Here is an 18757-nt window from a genome sequence, read left to right as displayed (position 1 = left end):
AATCTGTGTGTTGGTATGTCTGTCCATCTCTATATATTATGCACAAAAGCACCATCCCCACACATACTAATACGTGAGCCTTTCCTAGCAATCTCTTATTGCTATGTAGATATCAAAATTGCCATCTGGTTAAGGCGGTGGAATGCATTTCAGCTGTGCTCAGTTCACATGAGCAAGTGCTGTTACATTTCTCAGCTAATGTGTAACATTCTGTGATCATATAAGGGATATCGGTGCCACAGTGGTCCCCAGAATTTCTTGTATTTCTGCAAATTTAAACATGCTGCTGCTGATTGATTATAGTAATTTTCATTATCATTAGTTCATATCAGCCTATTCATATCACAGCAGGTATTGCTGGTAATTATTAAGGCTATTTGTTATTAGAGATGCATGGGTGGTGACATACAATGAGAAGCAAACAATTTAACTGATAATAAAATTAGCTGATCATGGAAAGTCAGTCTGCTAATTATCTCCAAACTGTGTCTGTCAGCTCTGGTTTGCATTTCTTAGGCTCCTTGCTTCCCAGAGGAATAGCTTTAGCAGGGCTGTGTTCTAAGGAACACACTGAATTTCCCAGCAAGAGAGGTCTTCATCATCATGTTACGCCTTCGCTCTCAAACAGGTTCGCCCGACTTCAAAAATACTTTGTGACAAATAGGCATTTGATTGTGTAATTTACTACAGAACAGGCAGCAAACTAAAGAATTTATATGGAAGTTTATGAAAATTAGTAAAAATTAGACTGACCCCTTAAATTTCATAACTATTGGAAAGAACCTAGTACTTAGATTTTTTAGTTGTTATATTTTCAAAACCTCTTCTGATATTTAAGTAGTGGAGCACACGCTAAGGTCAATTTTAATCATGTGGATAGAGAGTACCTTTGGACGCTTTTAAAACTGCATATGGGCTTTTAAAACTCAGTTCCTGTGATTGTCAGCGGATTCATTTGCTGAAATTCTAGTCTAGATGCAGTGAAAAAACAAACTGCATTTTGGTTTTCTGTGCATCTTTGCATAGTGGTATTGGCAGCTGGGCATGGTACTGAGGCAAGCCATGATTCATTTTAGCAAGCATTCGGATGGTTATTTAATAGCACTACATCTGCTTTTTATATCCCGTATTAATAAGTGTTTTTATAGTTGGATGTGGTCAAATTAAAGGTGGCTGTCAGTTTTTATATATCCAGTCAGTTTGCTTATGTTTTCATTTTTTGTTTTAAGTACTGGCAGGTACAAAAAATAACCCATCAAAAATTTAATGTTTTTCCTCACGTCTATTTTTAAAAACAGACTATTAAAAGTAAACATTGAGTTGCTTTCCAAGAAAATACCATCCTGTGTTGAAAAACTATGGTGCTTTAAAGGTAATAGCATTAAAATATTTTAAGTATTCCTAAATAAATGTATGGATTTTTTCCACAAAGTTGTATCAGATTCCTGACAGAGAAGATGGAATAAGGTGAAAGGCTTAAGACTTATAATTAATTGATTACCCGTCCAGACTAAAGGAAGCCTGTACACATAGAAGGAACATTGAATTATAACAGGATAGGATGAATCATAGAATTGTAAACCAGTTTGAGTTGGAAGGGACATTCGAAGATCATTCAATCCGGCGCCTCTGCCATGGGCAGGGACATCTTTCATTAGACCAGGTTGCTCAGTGAAGAAGAATGATCTTGATGACATTTACAATCAATGAGTTTGTGAATAACTTTTCAGCTGAGGAATGGGCAAATCTGTCAGGTACCTATGTACATGCAGTTGGCGGGGTGACTGTATTAAAGTCTGAGACAAACATCCTTCAATGGAAGGGTAGGTCGGGAGGGTAGAAATAACCAAACAGGAGATGGAAAACCAGGCAGACGTTTCAATAGCTGTTCAGATGTGCTGCAAAAAAATGAACCAAAAGTGTTCCACACAAATGTAAGAAATGTGGAGGAACCACAATATTGGATGAATATCAGAGCATATAATATTGGCTAAATAGGCCTGTAGTTTGAACCATGATGGCCATTCTTATTTTCTGGTCAGCCTAGATCTGCTTTTTCCAGTCAATAGTGGTCTGGGATATAAGTGGGCTGAAATGTTATTTTTACAACTTTGTTCCAAGTGTGAAATGCACAGCCAAAACCATAACCCTGCGCAAGTGAGCTGAATAGCTCTGCTGATCACAAGGAATATACAGGGACTGTGACCTACTGAGTACCATGTGGCTGAGCTCTGATGCACTATCACAATGTCAGAAAGTAAATAATAATACATGCCTGATCTTAGATGCAACAGGAATTATAAGATAAACACAGTCACCCATGCTCTTGGATTGCCATTAATCTCTGCAGGAAGCACCAACGGAAAGTGTTCATAAGAATAAACTGGAAAGTAAACTCTACTAAAAAAAAAAAAAAAAAACCAACCCTGGAAAAGAGAAACCCTCCAGCTTTAGACTGAAGCAAGCTTTGCCAGGTGTGGGAGTACAGAGAGGGCTTTGAGTGCTGCAGAGCTGCAGCTGCGTCTTTGTCTTCAGTGAGTGCTTGTTTACTCTGTCTGGGAGAATGCACTCTCCACATGCACTTCTGAACTCCTGCTGATGGCAGGTGAAGCTTATCTGCCAGATAGTACTGGCTTTAGGTATCCAAGAGAGCCATCAACCCCCTCTTCCGACAGGCAGTAGCAAGAATTAATACAGGTGATAATTAGTCACTGCATTTGGCTTCTTTTCACTATTAAAAGAGAGAAGAGCTCTTCTGCTATAGGAGTGACATGAATGTGTGTTTGCCAGAGCCAGGATAGACTGGAATTGGCTTCCTGCATTGCCAAATAGAAATCTGGAGCTGTCCTAGTGAGAGCTCTGGAAGATCCCTGCAGAAAACAGTCACAGGAAGAAAGAAGGTAAATGGTGACAAGTGGGGCCAAGGTCCCCTTGGCTGACTGCTACCACATGGGGAACAAGCAAATATCTGAAGCCCAGGAATGTGTGAGCTTTCCTCTCTCTGAAATGAGTCTCCTCAGGCTGGGAGAGCAGGCCAGCCAGACCTCTGAGACCTCCAGAGGAATAAAGTGGGGTCACACGTCTCTCCAGAAAGCAACGCTGTTTTTTGCAGGTCCTCAGGCAGTAAAGACTTGGGAGCAGCCTTGCTAAAGTCTGCTGCCAGTAAAGACTAAAAGTGGGAAACTTTCATGTTCAGACTAAAACCAGCATACTTACAAATAGAGATGTGTTCGGACTTTGTCCCCCACTCCATTTGCATAGCATTTCCACTTAACATTAGCTAGTGGCCCCCCACCAGTACTAAGAGCTGGGAAGGAACATCCCAACAGCTAATTCCAGGTCTCTCCAGCTAAATACACACAGCACCCCAAGGATGGTCTGGAAACTAGAGAGACACAGCGGTGTGATAACAAGGTCACTGCAGACAAGCAGCAGCAAAGGCACACTTCCATCTGTCTAAATCTTTGAGTATGTTTGAACATAATGGTGTACTGAGGCTAAAGGACTGGAAATGTAGGATGACGTGCTTACACGCACAACCTCTGTTTGCCCTTGTGAGGATTATGAGCCATACCTAAAAGTGCACTGCCACAGGATGAGGTAAATTGGCTTTTATTGAAACATACTGTAATATGAAGGAGGGGGGCTTGGGGGAAGATTCCAATTTAACACAAGTACATTGCATTTCAGGCTCCCAAATAACTATTGATATCTGCTGTCCTGGAGCAAATCACATCTTTCTTGACAAGTCAGACAGCTGCTCTTTCTCTATCTTCCTTTTGTTATCTTTAATAGCCATGGATTGTTGTGGTACCTTGAAAAAAATGCTTGCAACTTACTTGATGGATGTTTCACCTTCTGCTATTAGCCCTGGTTCACGGGTTCATCTAATGCCTGTTCCTGCCTGCAAAACTCAGACCAAGTGCATTTGAAATGAGAGTGATCTGGGTGCCACTGCACAGCGGGTGCAGCACACACTGTGTACAGCTCCCCTTCCCCCCCAGCTGGCAGCCGGTGGGGTGAACAAGCTCTCTTGATCATTCTGAAACACAATTAAGGTAGAAGCAGTCTATGGACCTCATCTGGTCCAGGCTCCTGCTCAGAGCAGGGCCAACTTTCAAGTCCTATGAGATTGCTCGGGGACTTCCCCAGCCGAGGCCTGACTATCTCCAGGGAAGTAGATCCCACAGCTTCTTAGGGCAAATGTTCCTATGTTGGATCACAATCATTGTGGGGAATTTTTTTCCATTTCTTTAGGATATGGGAATACTGGTATCTTAAATTCAGGAATACTAACAATTCTAAGATAACACTAAAGAAAACCATGGCTATATTTGACCAATTTAACACAGACTTTGAATGGAAAAGACAAAGCAAATCTCTTTCAGGCTATCAGCTGTCCTAAAGAGTGTCACAGGAAAAAAAGGCAAATGCGGTAGAAAAGGCTGGGGGTGGTGATAGTGCAGCTATTCCCTCACTTTCCTCTGTCAGATTTTGTTGTCCCCAAATCTCAGTCAACACCACGGGCTGCATAAGGTCTCTCCAGGCTGCTCCAGGTCAGCCCTAAAATACGTCAGGTCAGCCCTAAAAACCTTCAACAGCAACCTGAAGTGTGTGTGTGGATAAGCTGAGTTGTGCGTCTTTGTGGTGCAAGGGAGGAGGTGCTTATGTTGACCATTCAGCTGTAGGGGCACGGCCTTCTGCATGCAGGCACTACAAAGAGCTGGACCAGTTAACAATTCAAACAGCCACGATCCCTTGGGCAGTCTGTCTGTGGCACTTACCCACTTGCCCTGACACTGAGAGAAACAAATGCAGCTGGAGACCTGTACCTGTTTGAACAAACTCTCCAAAATCATCAAAGGGCAACTAATAACAACTGCCAACTGCTGTTGTGCATTTAGGAGCAACCTTTAAACTAGAGCATTTAAAAATCTGCTTCCAGGGAACATCCTTGAGTTGATGGGTATCATGGAAGTCATACGTAACCCAGCATTAGCTACCCAAGTGCTTCTGCTTTTTGTGTCTCTATTTGCCTGATTAATCCGTGATTAAGAACTAATGCTAGCTGCGTGTCCCTAGTAAGGTTTTATATTCCCGAATGGGAAAAACCAACACCTTTGGACCAGACTTTAGAACAAGCATCATTTTGGAGGGAGGGGCAAGACTGATACATTTAGTATGGAGTTTTGGCAAATACAGTAATAAACAGGGTCCTCTTTATACTTTGCAGTGGTGTGCACACATGCCCATTTTTCATGAGCCAGTGGAGCATTCAGCATTGAGATTGGCCCTTCCAACACTCAAGTGGGGAGAAGGGATTTAATTTCTGCTCTAATGTGTGCATTGTGTGCTCCTCCTAGCTGTCTTGTATTCTGCTTGTATAGCTGAGACCAAAAGAGAGGATTTTTTTTTTTTAATCTCACATTTTTAGCTATCAGCTAAAAAGAACACTAACAGAAAGGAAAATTTAGATCCTCCACCATGAAATTAACAGCCATGCTTTGTGATTTGAATAGGTCCCCAGTGGTACCCTTCCCGTGTTGGCCTGCAACTAGAACGCAGTAAGTATTCCTATGGTTGAATACAGCCACCTAACGTATTACTAATTCTCTGGCAAGTTCTCCTCCTAACAGTATTTCTCTCTTTATATTTGTTATTGGGTGAACTGTTAGCACTTTTTCATTAATTGATATCAATGATTAACTTATTAGCTTTCTCATTAATAAAGGAATCTAATGGTTTTCATAACCCCTGAGTAAAAATGTTTCAGAATACAATATATGATCAAATAATGAAGACAAAGCAGTTTTAAAACCATTCACTCACTTCCCTCACTAGCACTGCATTATCCATTTTAATACTTGCTCACAGCCTCATCAGAAGATGCAATTTTTGTGCCAGTACACCAGTTCTTGGTGGACACGGCAGTGGGAGATGAAGCTGCCACAGGCCATGTGGCATTTGGTCTGTGGACTTGTAGCATTGCAGAGCCCTAGAAAATGAGGGCTCAGCACCTGGTGGAATTTAGCACCCTCATTCACTTAAACGGCCAACAAGCATATATCGAAAGGGAGACACAATACAAAAATTGGAAAAGAGAAGTGTTGCAGTCATGGCAACACCCCATGCCAGTGGCTGTTGGGGTTTCCTAATATCCAACTCACTGCCTCTATTAAAAAAAAAAAAAAGAACCAGATATTGCCATTTTATGTCTCTACCTGTACACTCCAAGTCCATCAGGACTGGAAGCAGATGCCTCAGAATACTGTGAAAAGTAATATAAAGCTCAGATACACTTGGTCTGCCCTGGTCAGACAGCTCACAAAGAAATCTTGGACTGTGGGCCTTTGCCCAAGAAGTTGCATTCATCATGATGGTGCCACCTATTGTAAAATAACCTGAGAATGCAAACGCTTCAGCAAAAGATATCAGTGAGGGAGACACAGCGTAACATTGACTTTCCCATTAATCTTGCAAGACAGAACACAAAGTGCTCTATGAAATTCCGTGTGATTGCATGGCATGTCTCTAGTGGTCTAGATTAACAGAGATAGCATCGTAACAATTGCTAGGCACTGCTGCCCAGTGTCATGTCAGCCTAATGCTTTCGTTAAAATGAGAGGAGAATAACTCTCATAGAAATGCTCTAAGTTGTTAACCTGGAGAAATAGCACCAAGTCACCAAAATAAATCAGAATACGGGTTAGGCCTACACCTTGACCGTTAGCAGGGCAGCCTACTAATGCTGAGCCTCTGAGAGGATGCCTGCTGTCCGTGCCATCTCCTCTCCCCTTTCTGTCATTACAGATGGGCCCTATTTGAAGGATTCCATTAACATTCAAAGCCTTGCCGTTTCCTCCATCATCACACTGTATTTTACAGACCTGGGTCAGCAGGTCAGTTGGACCACAGTAAGTATGTCCTTGTAACAATCAACAGGATACATCTTAATGTACAATGCGTTTTAGCCTCAAATCACTCCAACTTCCTCAGCCTGCCCTTCCCTTTGTCAAATGGTGTAATTATCAGCAGTCAAAACAGAAATAAATGGATAGTGAGCCAAGTTATCAATGTGCTAACTCTGACATCCAATTAAAGATTAGAAGGTGGACATAACAATATTACCTGAGGGAAAAAAAATCAATTTTTAAAAACAGTTTTAGCTTATCTAGGGTTTATATGCCTGTGCAGGACCTGTAGCCAAATACATCCATTTGCTGCAAGGCTCCTCTGCTTTGAAAGTGGAAGCATATTAAAAGGAAAAAATGGATTTCTGGTAATCCTGTTATTAATGTGGGAAAATTACTGGATGGGAATGTCTTACTCTTTGTGCACTTGAGGAACAGTTCCGAGAGAGTGGTGAGGTCAAGGATTCCAGGCCAGGATTCCCAGCCAGGCCCAGGCGTCACAAAACTTCTGAATCTCTTTGTAAAACAAAAGCATTTGCCATGAGCAACAATACCTGTACTATGCTGTGGGTAGAAGCATGGTCTGTTTTCACTTCTGGTGTCAGTTTGACTTCAGTTACTTTCCTGTAAGCAGCTGTTGGAAGGTCAGGGTGGCAGGAGAGAGGCAACACGTTCCGCCCAAACGGGGCTGTGGGGAACTCTAACCTTATGGGCTCATCTCTGCAAGGAGGAAGTGAAAGGTTCAATTCTTTCACAGCCCAAAGACGGAAGACAGCAGAAGGGTTTGAAAGGACAGTGAAGGAACATGAGATGAAGAGACCTTTACAACGTCCTTCAGCAGCCATATGTGGCGGAGCTGCAAGCAGTCTCACTACTAGACTGACATAGCTTTTGCTATAGTTTGCATGTACTGTGTTAGCTGGAGTAACACACAGGCCACATCTGTATGTAGGGTAACAAGATTCCCCATTTCTGCAGTGAGAAACTTAAGTAAGATAGAACCACAGTTTCTGAAAGCCATAAAAGCCATGATGAGATGATTCATAGCAATGGAAAAGAAACCACCAATTGCTTGCAATTCCTTTAATGAAGCAACTGAGTTTTTGCTAACTGGCATTATGGCTGCTGGCCAAATTATTAGATTCTTACCTCAGGCAGCCCACAGATCCCACCCTGCTCATGTGGGGTGACCACAAGGCCCACTGACAAGCCACTGTCCTTCCTTGGCTGTGCCTATATTGTGATGGAGCTTGTGAGTGTCAAGTCTTTAAGCACCTTGCAGACCATAGTACCGGTTCCTCTCTCCAGTAGGTCACTATGGGCTAGGAAGCATTACTACAAGATGCTTAGAACGGACGTGCTATTTCACAACTCCTTGTCCATTAAACCGTACACTCAAGGTCAATGTTACTGCCGGAACTGCCCTTGACTTTGAGAAGAGTCAGCTTCTGGATCACCACTGTAAGGTCACATATCCATCTCACCTGCTCAAGCTCACGTGCATTTCTCTCTCGCCAGGGAAGCAGATAGCCCCTAGCAGCACAAATTCTGGGGCATTTTAGCCCATATGAAGAAGAACATGACCTATATCTCTCCTTCCCAGTTCTAACAACAGGACCCAAATCCCCAGGTGCTGACAAGCAGTTTACTTCAGTGGAATTAGGGTAGTTCACACTGTGTGACCTACCCGTTTCAGTAGGGGTCTGTGAGTTTACCAAGGCTGAGACTTTACCCCACTGATTCCCATACTGATTAATGACCTACTAGAACATACTGATTAATGCTAGTTGGGGTCCCGTTTCCCCGGCAACCCATCCCACCACCTCTCAACTGTGGAATTTCCTTGCAAAGCAAAATTGTGAGTCATGCAGTCTCCTGTTTGCTACAACTAAGTAATCTGCAAGAACCTTATTTATTCTCTCCTTTCCTGGTGGTTTATGTAGCCTAAGACAGTAACATAACTAAAGCTTAATATCCCATTATAAATAGTGCAGTTATGACTAGGCATTGATACTGCAGGCAGTAGCATTTTTTTATGATTTAATCTGTGTGTGCAGAAAGTTGACTCCATGAGTTTCTGGATATTCATCTTATCCCATTCTGTTCCATATTCTAAATTGTCTCTATTCTTAGTGGGAGAAATCTTATTCCTAGCCACGTCATTTAAACAGTCAAGAGATTTTTATATTATAGCTAGTCTATAGCAATAGAGAGAAAGTTCATAGAAGATTGTATTCTGACAATAGCAATTAAGAATGTATTTGTAGACAGGATGTATAGTTTTATTGCCATTTTTACTGTGCTTAGAGCTCCCATTTCCCCATCTCCCTTGATGCTCTATCAGATTTATGCACACAGTGAGGGCTGCTTCTGATTGAAAGGGCTGACATTTAAATAAACAAGGCACAGAATAAAAATATTCTTATCTCGTCAGCAAAATGATAGTTGAGGTACAAAAGGCCACACGAAGGTCTGGACTTCAAAATAGACACAGAAGCACATGGAAGTATACTGGTGCTTCAGAGGTTGATGCATTGGGCATGGATCTGTCTAGGGTAAAAATAAGCACACAAGTGGGTCTTCTGGGGCTTTGTCACCACACTGGAGATCACACTTGAGATACCCACCTGAGGATCAAGAACACTAAGACCCCCAATGCTGGCGATTTACACCAAGACAATGAGCTTGTGCTTTTTAAAAGGAGAAAGTGGTATCCACCTCCACCACATGGGAGAAGTAGCCTCTCCAGGCATGTTGTAAAATAAGAGATGATGCTGTTGTCTGTTCCCAAACAAATAGTTTGGGTCCCTAAGTCTAGGAGCGTATTTCTGAATCAAGAAACCTCAGCTTCCCTTTTGGAGCATGACTGGACTCTGATTTACAGTCCTTGTCACACTCCATCGTGGTGGCGCAAGAGTTTGTCGTTCTCCTGTTGTTTACTCATTCCCTCTGTAAGAGGCTGCCACTTTGCAGGAAGGATGTTTCCTTCTCATCCTCAACCTTCTTAAAACACGGTTGCACGGGGATCAAAATATTTTTGGTGTTTTGTGCTGTGAAAGGCCAGACATCCCCTGGGCTCAGTTTACACCACAGCTCTGAGATTGGTTGATCAGATTTCAGAGTCATAGAATCATAAAACTGTCTTGGTTGGAAGAGACCTTTAAGATGATCAAGTCCAACCATTATCCTTGCACTGCCAAGTTACCACTAAACCATGTCCCTCAGCACTATATCTACATGTCTTTTACATACCTCCAGGGATGATGACTCCAACACTTCCCTGGGCAGCCTGTTCCAATGCTTAATAACCCTTTCAGTGAAGAAATGATTCTTAATATCGAATCTAAACCTCTCCTGGCACAACTTGAGGCTGTTTCCTCTTGTCCTATCACCAGTTATTTGGGAGAAGGGACTGACCTCCACCTCTCTACAGCCTCCTTTCAGGTAGTTGTAAAAAGCGATAAGGTCTCCCCTCAGCCTCCTTTTCTCTAGGCTAAACAAACCCAGCTCCCTTAGCTGCTCCTCACAAATCTTGTTCTCCAGACCCCTCACCAGCTTCGTTGCCCTTCTCTGGACACCCTCCAGCACCTCAATGTCTTTCTTGTAGTGAGGCGCCCAGAACTGGACACAGTATTCGAGGTGATGCCTCACCAGTGCCAAGTACAGGGGACAATCACTGCCCTAGTCCTGCTGGCCACACTATTTCGGATACAGGCCAGGATGCTGTTGGCCTTCTTGGCCACCTGGGCACACTGCTGGCTCATATTCAGCCAACAGTTGACCAATACCCCCAGGTCCTTTTCTGCCAGGCAGCTTTCCAGCCACTCTTCCCCAAGCCTGTAGCACTTGATCCCCTCGTCTAGATCATTGCTAAAGATATTGAACAGAACCAGCCCCAATACCGAGCCCTGCAGAACACCACTTGTGACTGGCCGCCAACTGGGTTTAACTCCATTCACCAGAACTCTTTAGGCTCGGCCATCCAGCCAGTTTTTAACCCAGCAAAGTCTACTCCCATCCAAGCCATGAACAGTCAGTTTCTCCAGGAGAATGGTGTGGGAATTGGGTCAAAAGCTTTACTAAAGTCTAGGTAGAAAACATCCCCAGCCTTTCCCTTGTTCGCTAAGCAGGTCACCTTGTCATAGAAGGAGATCAGGTTAGTCAAGCAGGACCTGCCTTTCATGAACCCATGCTGACTGTGCCTGATCTCCTGGTTGTCCTGTATGTACCACGTGATGGCCCTCAAGACGATCTGCTCCATAACCTTCCCCGGCACCAAGGTCAGACTGACAGGCCTGTAATTCCCCGGATCCTCCTTCCGACCCATCTTGTGGATGGGCACCACATTTGCTAACTTACAGTCAACTGGGTTCTTCCCAGTTTGCTGGGACTGCTCATAAATGATGGCAAGTGGCTCGGTGAGCACATGCGCCACCTCCCTCAGTACACTTGGGTGGATCCCCTCTGGCCCCATAGACTTGTGTGCGTGTAAGTGGTGTAGTAGCTCACTAAACATTTCCTCTTGGATTATGTGAGGTTCATTCTGCTCCGCATCTCTGTCGTCCAGATCAGGGGGATGGGTACCCAGACAACAACTGGTCTTACTCTTAAAGACTGAGGCAAAGAAGGCATTAAGTACCTCAGCCTTGGTCATTATGTTTCCCTGCATCCAATAAAGGATGGAGATTCTCCCTAGCCCTTCTTTTGTTGTTAATGTATTTATAGAATCATTTTTATTGTCTTTTATGGCAGTAGACAGATTAAGTTCTAGTTGGGCTTCTAATTTTCTCCCTACATAGCCTCACAAAATCTTTGTAGTCTTCCTGAGTGGCCTGCCCCTTCTTCCACAGGACACAAACTTTCCTTTTGCACCTGAGGTCCAGCCAAAGCTCTCGGTTTAGCCAGGCCAGTCTTCTTCACCACTATCTGATCTTTCAGCACAGGGGGATGGCCTTGCCCCTGATTCTTACCCATAAACACTCAACCCTATTGCTACCATCATTAAGCTCAAGACAATCAAAACATTCTCTAACAAACAGGGCTGCCCCACCACCTCTCCTTCCTGGCCTATCCCTTCTGAAGAGTATATAGCCATCCAATGCAGCACGCCAGTTGTGCATATCATCCCACTATGTTTCTATGACGGCGACTATATCACAGTTTTCCTGTTGCACTATGGCTTCGAGCTCCTCCTGTTTGTTGCCCACGCTGTGTGCATTGGTGTAGATGCACTTCAGTTGTGTTACTGATCCCACCACCTTTTTAGGGGTGAAACCCTAATTCCTACCTGACTATTCCTGACTATTTCTAGCTCATCAATATCCCTTGTGTCTTTGCTATCGCACGACACTCTATCCCCTGCCTTCACTGGGCTGGTAGAACAAAGGACCTCAATAGCATGCCATCCCACAATCATTGATGTGCTGCCCCAGGCTTGTCTCTAGTAAGCCTGGGTTTATCCCTTTCCTCCTTCAAATCTAGTTTAAAGCCCTTTTGATGAGCCCTGACAACTCCTGTGGAAAAATCTTTTTCCCCCTTTGAGACAGGTGTACGCTGTCTGTTGCTCGCGGGCCTGGTGTCGTGTAAACTGACCCATCATCAAAAAAACCAAAGTCCTGCCAGTGACACCAGCCTTGGAGCCAGGTATTGATCTGTTGGGTCTTCCTGTTTCTTCCTCATCATTCCCTGCAACGGGAGGGAGAGAGGAGAACACTACCTGTGCTCCTGATCCCTTAACCAGTCGTCCCAAGGCCCTGAAGTCTCTCTTGATTGCCTTCAGATTTCTTGTTGCAATTTCATTGCTGCCTATCTGAAAAATCAATAATGGATAATGATCTGGACGTACCAGGGTGGGAAGCTTTCTCGCCACATCTTTAACCTGGGCCCCACGGAGGCAGCAGACTTCCCTAAGACGTGGGTCTGGTCTGCATATCGGGCCTTCCGTTCCCTTCAGAAGGGAGTCACCTATGGCAATGACCTGTCTTTTTGTCTTTGTGGGAGTAGTTTTGATGCAGGGCATAGGCCAACTTAACCTCAGCGACACTTCCAAGCTAGACGAACCATCATCCTCATTACTGTTAGGTTCCACTTACAGAGCCTCGTACCTGTTATGCAAGGGGAAGGTAGGGCTGCTGCTGAGGAGAGGTGCCTGCTGCACCAGGCAGGAGCTTGTCGCCATTGCCCCCTCTCCTTCAGGTTACTATGTTCAGTCAGGTGGAGAGAGGGTAGGGAATCCTCCGTATTATGTATCTTCTCTTCCTGTTGGGCCTGTCTCGGGAGGTAGGATGTGATTCCAGCGGTCAATCTCTCTCTCAACAAGTTCTAGAGGCTGGGTTGCTCTGAGGGAGGACAAACTGGGGTGAGGGATCTGCAGTTCTCCTCTACTGGAGCAATAACTTGTCAATCTCTTATGAGAATGAGGCCCTTTCCTGGGATAATGTGGGTAGAAATCCAACCTCAGCTGGCTCTTTTAGAAGAATGGAGGCCCTCAAGACTCATCTTCAGAAAGAAATTCAGGGAAAAAACAAAACCTGTATCTCAGTATCATGGATATTGTTAGAACTCTCTCTCTACTCTGCCTTCCTTTTATAAAACAAATATTATCCGAAACACATAATTTACTTCTGCACAAGATTTATCAAGCCCTTTACTCTACCTGGAAGGGATAGTTGAGGTTTGGTGACTGATGCTGCAGAGATACTAACAGGACCTGAGTTTACAGATCTTTTCTATATGTCTCTTGCAAAGACTGTACCCCCAGGGGTATTCGAAATTCCCACCACTGGAAAGATGGGTTTTATTTTTAATGTCTGTCCAATTTTGGGCCTAAGCATGTTTGACAGGGATCTCTTTTTACATATTGCAATGCGGCATGTGACTTTTTAAAACATGGCTCGCATTTTGCTGCTAAGAATGCATACTGCTGCTGTAGTCAAAAGGAAAAAGAAAACCATTCTTTCTGCTCAAATTGAGACTTCCATTAAAGCTTTCCTCGTTTGAGCAGTGATTGCAATTTCTGATTTATCAGCTTCTGTTGTCTAGTTGCTACCCAGGCAGGCTACCAGAAGGATCAAAATAGAACTGAGAAAAAACAGCATAGAACTGTGAAAAATAAATTTTACCTCCAAGTCTGTGATTAACCCCGAAATAGAGTACTTCAGTAAATATTTTTTGTAACTGTGATTTAAAATTAGGGATTGCTTAAATACTTTGACTCCTGAAAGCCTTAAAATACTGAGGCTGGCAGCAGAACTCCACCATTTGCTTAGATTATAGTTCCTTAGTTTGTGCATTTTTTTGAGTTGTGTTGGTACAGTCCCCCCCACTCACCCTCCCTGTATGACTCTGATTCCACACAGCTCTGCGATACAAATAATCACACAGAGAAAACCGTTGATTCTCACTGATCTGAGTTACCACTTCAATAGACTTCTGCTGGTGTAAAACAGAGCTGGCTGAAAAATGGAAGTGTATTTAATAGGTTTAAGATTATATCATACATCACTTTTCTGGACTAATTTCAAATTTTTCAATGAAAAAAAGATTCAGCTCAATTTAGAAACGTAGAGACTAATACTTATTTAAAACTGAGAACATCTTTGAAATCTGAAAATCTACGCTTTCACTAATTGGTCTGTTCCCTTCTGGCTGTCAAGCAAAATTATCACCGAGTTAGACATTGTGGAAAATGAGCAAGAAACCAAGAGTGTATCTTTGAAGGTCTGTGGTTATGTATAGCAGGTGTATGCAGTGGGGAAGTGCATGGTGTACTGAATAATGAGGTGCCCCTGTTCCCTCGGGAGGAAGGCAGTGTTTTGGTCAGTGTGGTTCTCTCCGCTTACTCGCACAGTGCACGTTTACCAAAGTTTTTCTCTCCTGTAGGTGTGGGTGGGTGGTGAATAGGGGAGGAGCAGTTTGCTCTGACTGGGGCTGGCAGAGCTCGCTCAGTTGGTCCTGTAAATGTGGAACAATCACATGAAGTCGGTGGGACGAGTACGATGCAAAGAGATTTATGAGTATTGATGGGTTTCAGAAAGAGGCACCCAAACTGCTGCAGATTCACTTTCTCCACCTTCTCTACCCTGAGGTCAGCTTTGGGCTTCCCATGGGGAACGACTTACAATGTTTTCCCTCAACTGGAAATGAAAGAATAGACTTTAATAAAGGCTTATAACCTTTCAATGGGATGTAGAAGTACAGACAATTATAATAGAAGAAAAAAGACAGAATCTGAGGAATTTGAAGGAGTGGTAGGGCTGGGAGTCCCAGCAAACTAGTGGACCAGTGTGAAGAAGATAAATGTAAGAAAACTCATATGATCATTGCTTCAGAAGGAACTTGAGATCAAGGTAAGAGAAAGAGCTGAGGATGTATCAGTGGAGAATGTCACTGAATATATTTGTCAGCAGATACATATCAGAGCTTGCATATTTTGTGGCCCATTCAAACAGAGTTAGTTGTGGGACAAGACCCTAGAAATTGAATTACACTTTCAGGGAATTGTGGTTACCTGGAAAACTTAGCAGCATTGCCAAGTAAACAGAATGTGTGTGTCATGGTTTCAGATGGGATAGAGTTAACTTGCTAGCAACTGGTGTAGTGCTATGCTTTCGATTTGGGATGAGAAGTAGTGTTGATAGCACACCGGTGTTTTTGGTTGCTGCTAAGCAGTCAAGGCCTTTGATCCTCACACCACCCTGCCAGCAAGTAGGCAGCGAGTGGGGAGGAGACACAGCTGGGACAGCTGACGCCAACTGACCAAAGGGATATTCCATACCATATGACATCATGCTCGTTATATAAAGCCGGGGAAAGAAGAAAAGGGGGGATGTTCAGAGTTATGGCGTTTGTCTTCCCAAATAACCATTACGCGCGATGGAGCCCTGCTTTCCTGGAGATGGCTGAACACCTGCCTGCCAATGGGTGAAAGAATTCCTTGTTTTGCTTTGCTTTCTGAGCAGCTTTTGCTTTACCTATTACACTGTCATTTTCTCAACGCACGAGTTCTTTCACTTTTACTCTTCTGATTCTCTCCCCATCCCAACATGGAGGCGTGAGCAAGCAAGTGCATGGTCCTAGCTGCTGGCTGGGGTTAAACCACAACAGTGCGATTCTGTGTAAATCTTTAGGCGGCTTAAGAATCACTATAAGAAAGTGCCAAAGAGAGAGAATTCCCCAAATGGTTTTTCATTGCTAAACCTCCTGGATCAATAGATAATTTGATTGCAGGCGATGATCTCCAGGAAAAAAAGAAGCCACTATTTCCTCTACAGTCTGTTTTCCAACTACAATTGTTTGTAATGCAAAGCACCTCCATTTTACAGCTAGCAGTTTGTACTTGGCAGAGGTTTCTGCTTGAACACACAGAAAGTGCTGCTCTACCTTGGTACAGCTGGCCAAGTCTTGAGCTGATCCCAGTCAAATGCTATGAACATTCAAAACATTGTAACCTTTCACAAAGGCAAACTACACACAAGATTGGACTTATTTTTCATTTAATTAAGTCTAATAGTTTTCAACCTCTGGGGTTATCAGGAGAGAACAGCTTGCATTTGCCCGATTTCTTGCCATGGTTTTATACTGTTTGTGCCTTTCCTTGGGCCACATATGCTTTTGGCTCTTTTTTACTGCCCAGTGGCAGCATGAAGCCAACTGATAAGTGAAGAGGAGACCTCTGAAACCGCCCAGCTGGCTGATTGGGATTCGTCAGATGCTGCTTCTAATAAGGCAAGAAGCGTTGCAATCATTTCTCTTGGTCTCAGCAACAAATGCCACAAGCTCACAATGAACCCTGCCAGCACGTGAAATTTTCAGGTGTCAAAAGGGAGTTGGGGAGCTACTAGGAAAATTAATTCTGAGGGGTGAACGTTTTGGTTGCTGTTGAGCACAGTACAGGCTGAAGAACCTATACATAAGTGTTTATAGTAATACCCTTGAGTTTTTACCACTTCAAACACAAAAAGAAGGTGGAGGGAATTCAGGAAGCATAAACAGAACAAGCTGTTTCTTTCAGTTATACACAACTTTATGCTAAAACCATTCCTGCTACTTAAGGAACAAAGAGCTACTTGATGTATGATGGTGATAAGTGCAGACTCTTTCCTATTTGTATTCAGAGAAACTGGGGAGGTTGACAATTTGTCAATCTATGCAAATTTGAGAAGTTTTAGTTCCTCCAGAATGCGTAAGCCTGGCAAAATTATTTTGTATGGGGAATTTTTGCCCAACCCCATACCAGGGGGTAAGGAGAGCACAAAGAAGAGAGCGAACCAGAGAGTGAACCAGTGTTTGGAAGGACCAGGTACCCCTTTGTCAGTCTGTGCCCACCTTGTGTGGTGACCTCAACAAGTCACTGAACTACTCTGTATCTTAGTTTCCAGATCGGCGGCAAGAAAACAACAGTATTTTCCTCTTTGCAAAGTGCTTTGCAGCTTCTAGATGAAAAGCACTGTAGAAGAGCTAGCTGAGACTATTACTAATAGCCAGGTGTTAGAAAGCACTATTTCATTTAGGTATCTACATAGCAGACGACAGATACAAATTTTAAAATGATACACATTATATGCCAGATTTCAAAATGCCGTCAAAGCCCTGTAAAGATTTGGCAGCAAATCTGAACTCATGTTGGTGTTTGGTTACAAACATAACTTGAGTGCTTCACTGAATATGTGTAGGTACAAACATATATAACATGCATATATGTGTGTGTGTAATACTGTTAATTTGCAGTAATTTTCCATTTTGAGAAAAAAACATGTAAAGGCTTGTGCTCTCAGGGAAGAATCCTGATGGTGAATGAAGTGGTCTGACGCCAAACCAGTGGTTTCAGACAGCTGTTTTAGAAGATACAGGAGGAAACTGGGATGTCACCTCCATTTCCTACAGACGCAGGACAGGTCTGGCTCAGGGAGAAACAGCATCCGTCACTGTTCAGTCCCCAGCTCCTAAAGCTGGCCCGAGTCAGCTGCAATTTGCCTATAAAATCCTACAGCAAATCCATCCCTATCTCTGATATTTGCAGTAAATACTGAGCTACAGCCTGAAACATTCTTGGACACCGAGTTACTGCAAAATCTGCCCAGACAAGGGAAGTTTCAGGTGCCCCTGCGTGCGCTATTTAAGTTTGTAGAATAGATTAGACAGTTCCATGAGAATTTGAACAAAAAACATTGAATATTCTAGCAGCCCTTAAGAATTGTACTACCTGATGCAAAACTGCTGCTGCTGCAGATTTTTTGCAAACATGAAAATACAAAAATTTTAAAAAGGTGAAGATATAGAGATGCTGCTAAAATTATGCCATTATCGTCCCCAGGTAACTATATGGCCTTTAATGAGGTAGCAAAGCATATGAAGTAGAAATTAGTCCAGAAATTAATACAATTTCTTAATGATCATTAGCTCAAGAGTACTTAGGGCTAGCATTGTAAAACAAGTCTAAAGTAGTTAGATGCTAAGTTTAATGTGATTTGGGGACTTGGGGAGGTTCAACTGCTTGTTTCTCTGGGGTTTCTCAGAAATCCCAGCTGTTCTCTGTAAACTCTCACGTAGTAGTGGTCTGTCTGTCTGACAGCAGTAGATCCTCCTCTTTATGCGGTATGTACCATCTCAGTCTGACCCTGGCTCAGACCTGCAACTAGTGCCTTTGGCTCATATTTATCAGAGAAACTAAGCTCTGTCCATTAGATAATTTATATACTGCAGCTGCTTTTCCATCAAAGTTACCCAGGACACGCTTGAGCTATTTTGTATCTCTTTCTGTGCCCAGAGTTTCAGGCAATGACCCAAAGTCATTGTCCTGGCTGCAGGTATTATCCTCATACCATGCCACCCGCTTCCCCTGCTTG

General features: G+C 43.3%; 1 protein-coding gene across 3 annotated transcripts in view; it reads left to right on the top strand.

The window, feature by feature from the left end:
• Window positions 1-18757, top strand: part of TECRL (trans-2,3-enoyl-CoA reductase like) — a 72525-nt gene that overhangs the window by 32790 nt on the left and 20978 nt on the right. For 2 of the 3 annotated variants that reach the window (XM_063336509.1, XM_063336511.1), the window contains exons 3-4: window positions 5520-5564; window positions 6811-6914. In XM_063336509.1, coding sequence (XP_063192579.1) covers window positions 5520-5564; window positions 6811-6914 — 149 coding nt within the window. The remainder of the gene's footprint in view (window positions 1-5519; window positions 5565-6810; window positions 6915-18757) is intronic. The other variant, XM_063336510.1, reaches the window with a different exon arrangement.

The sequence above is a fragment of the Chroicocephalus ridibundus genome, chromosome 5, assembly GCF_963924245.1.
Source record: "Chroicocephalus ridibundus chromosome 5, bChrRid1.1, whole genome shotgun sequence".
Taxonomy (NCBI): Eukaryota; Metazoa; Chordata; class Aves; order Charadriiformes; family Laridae; genus Chroicocephalus; species Chroicocephalus ridibundus.
Note: the sequence above shows the minus strand (reverse complement) of the source record. Positions and strands in the feature narration are given on the sequence as shown.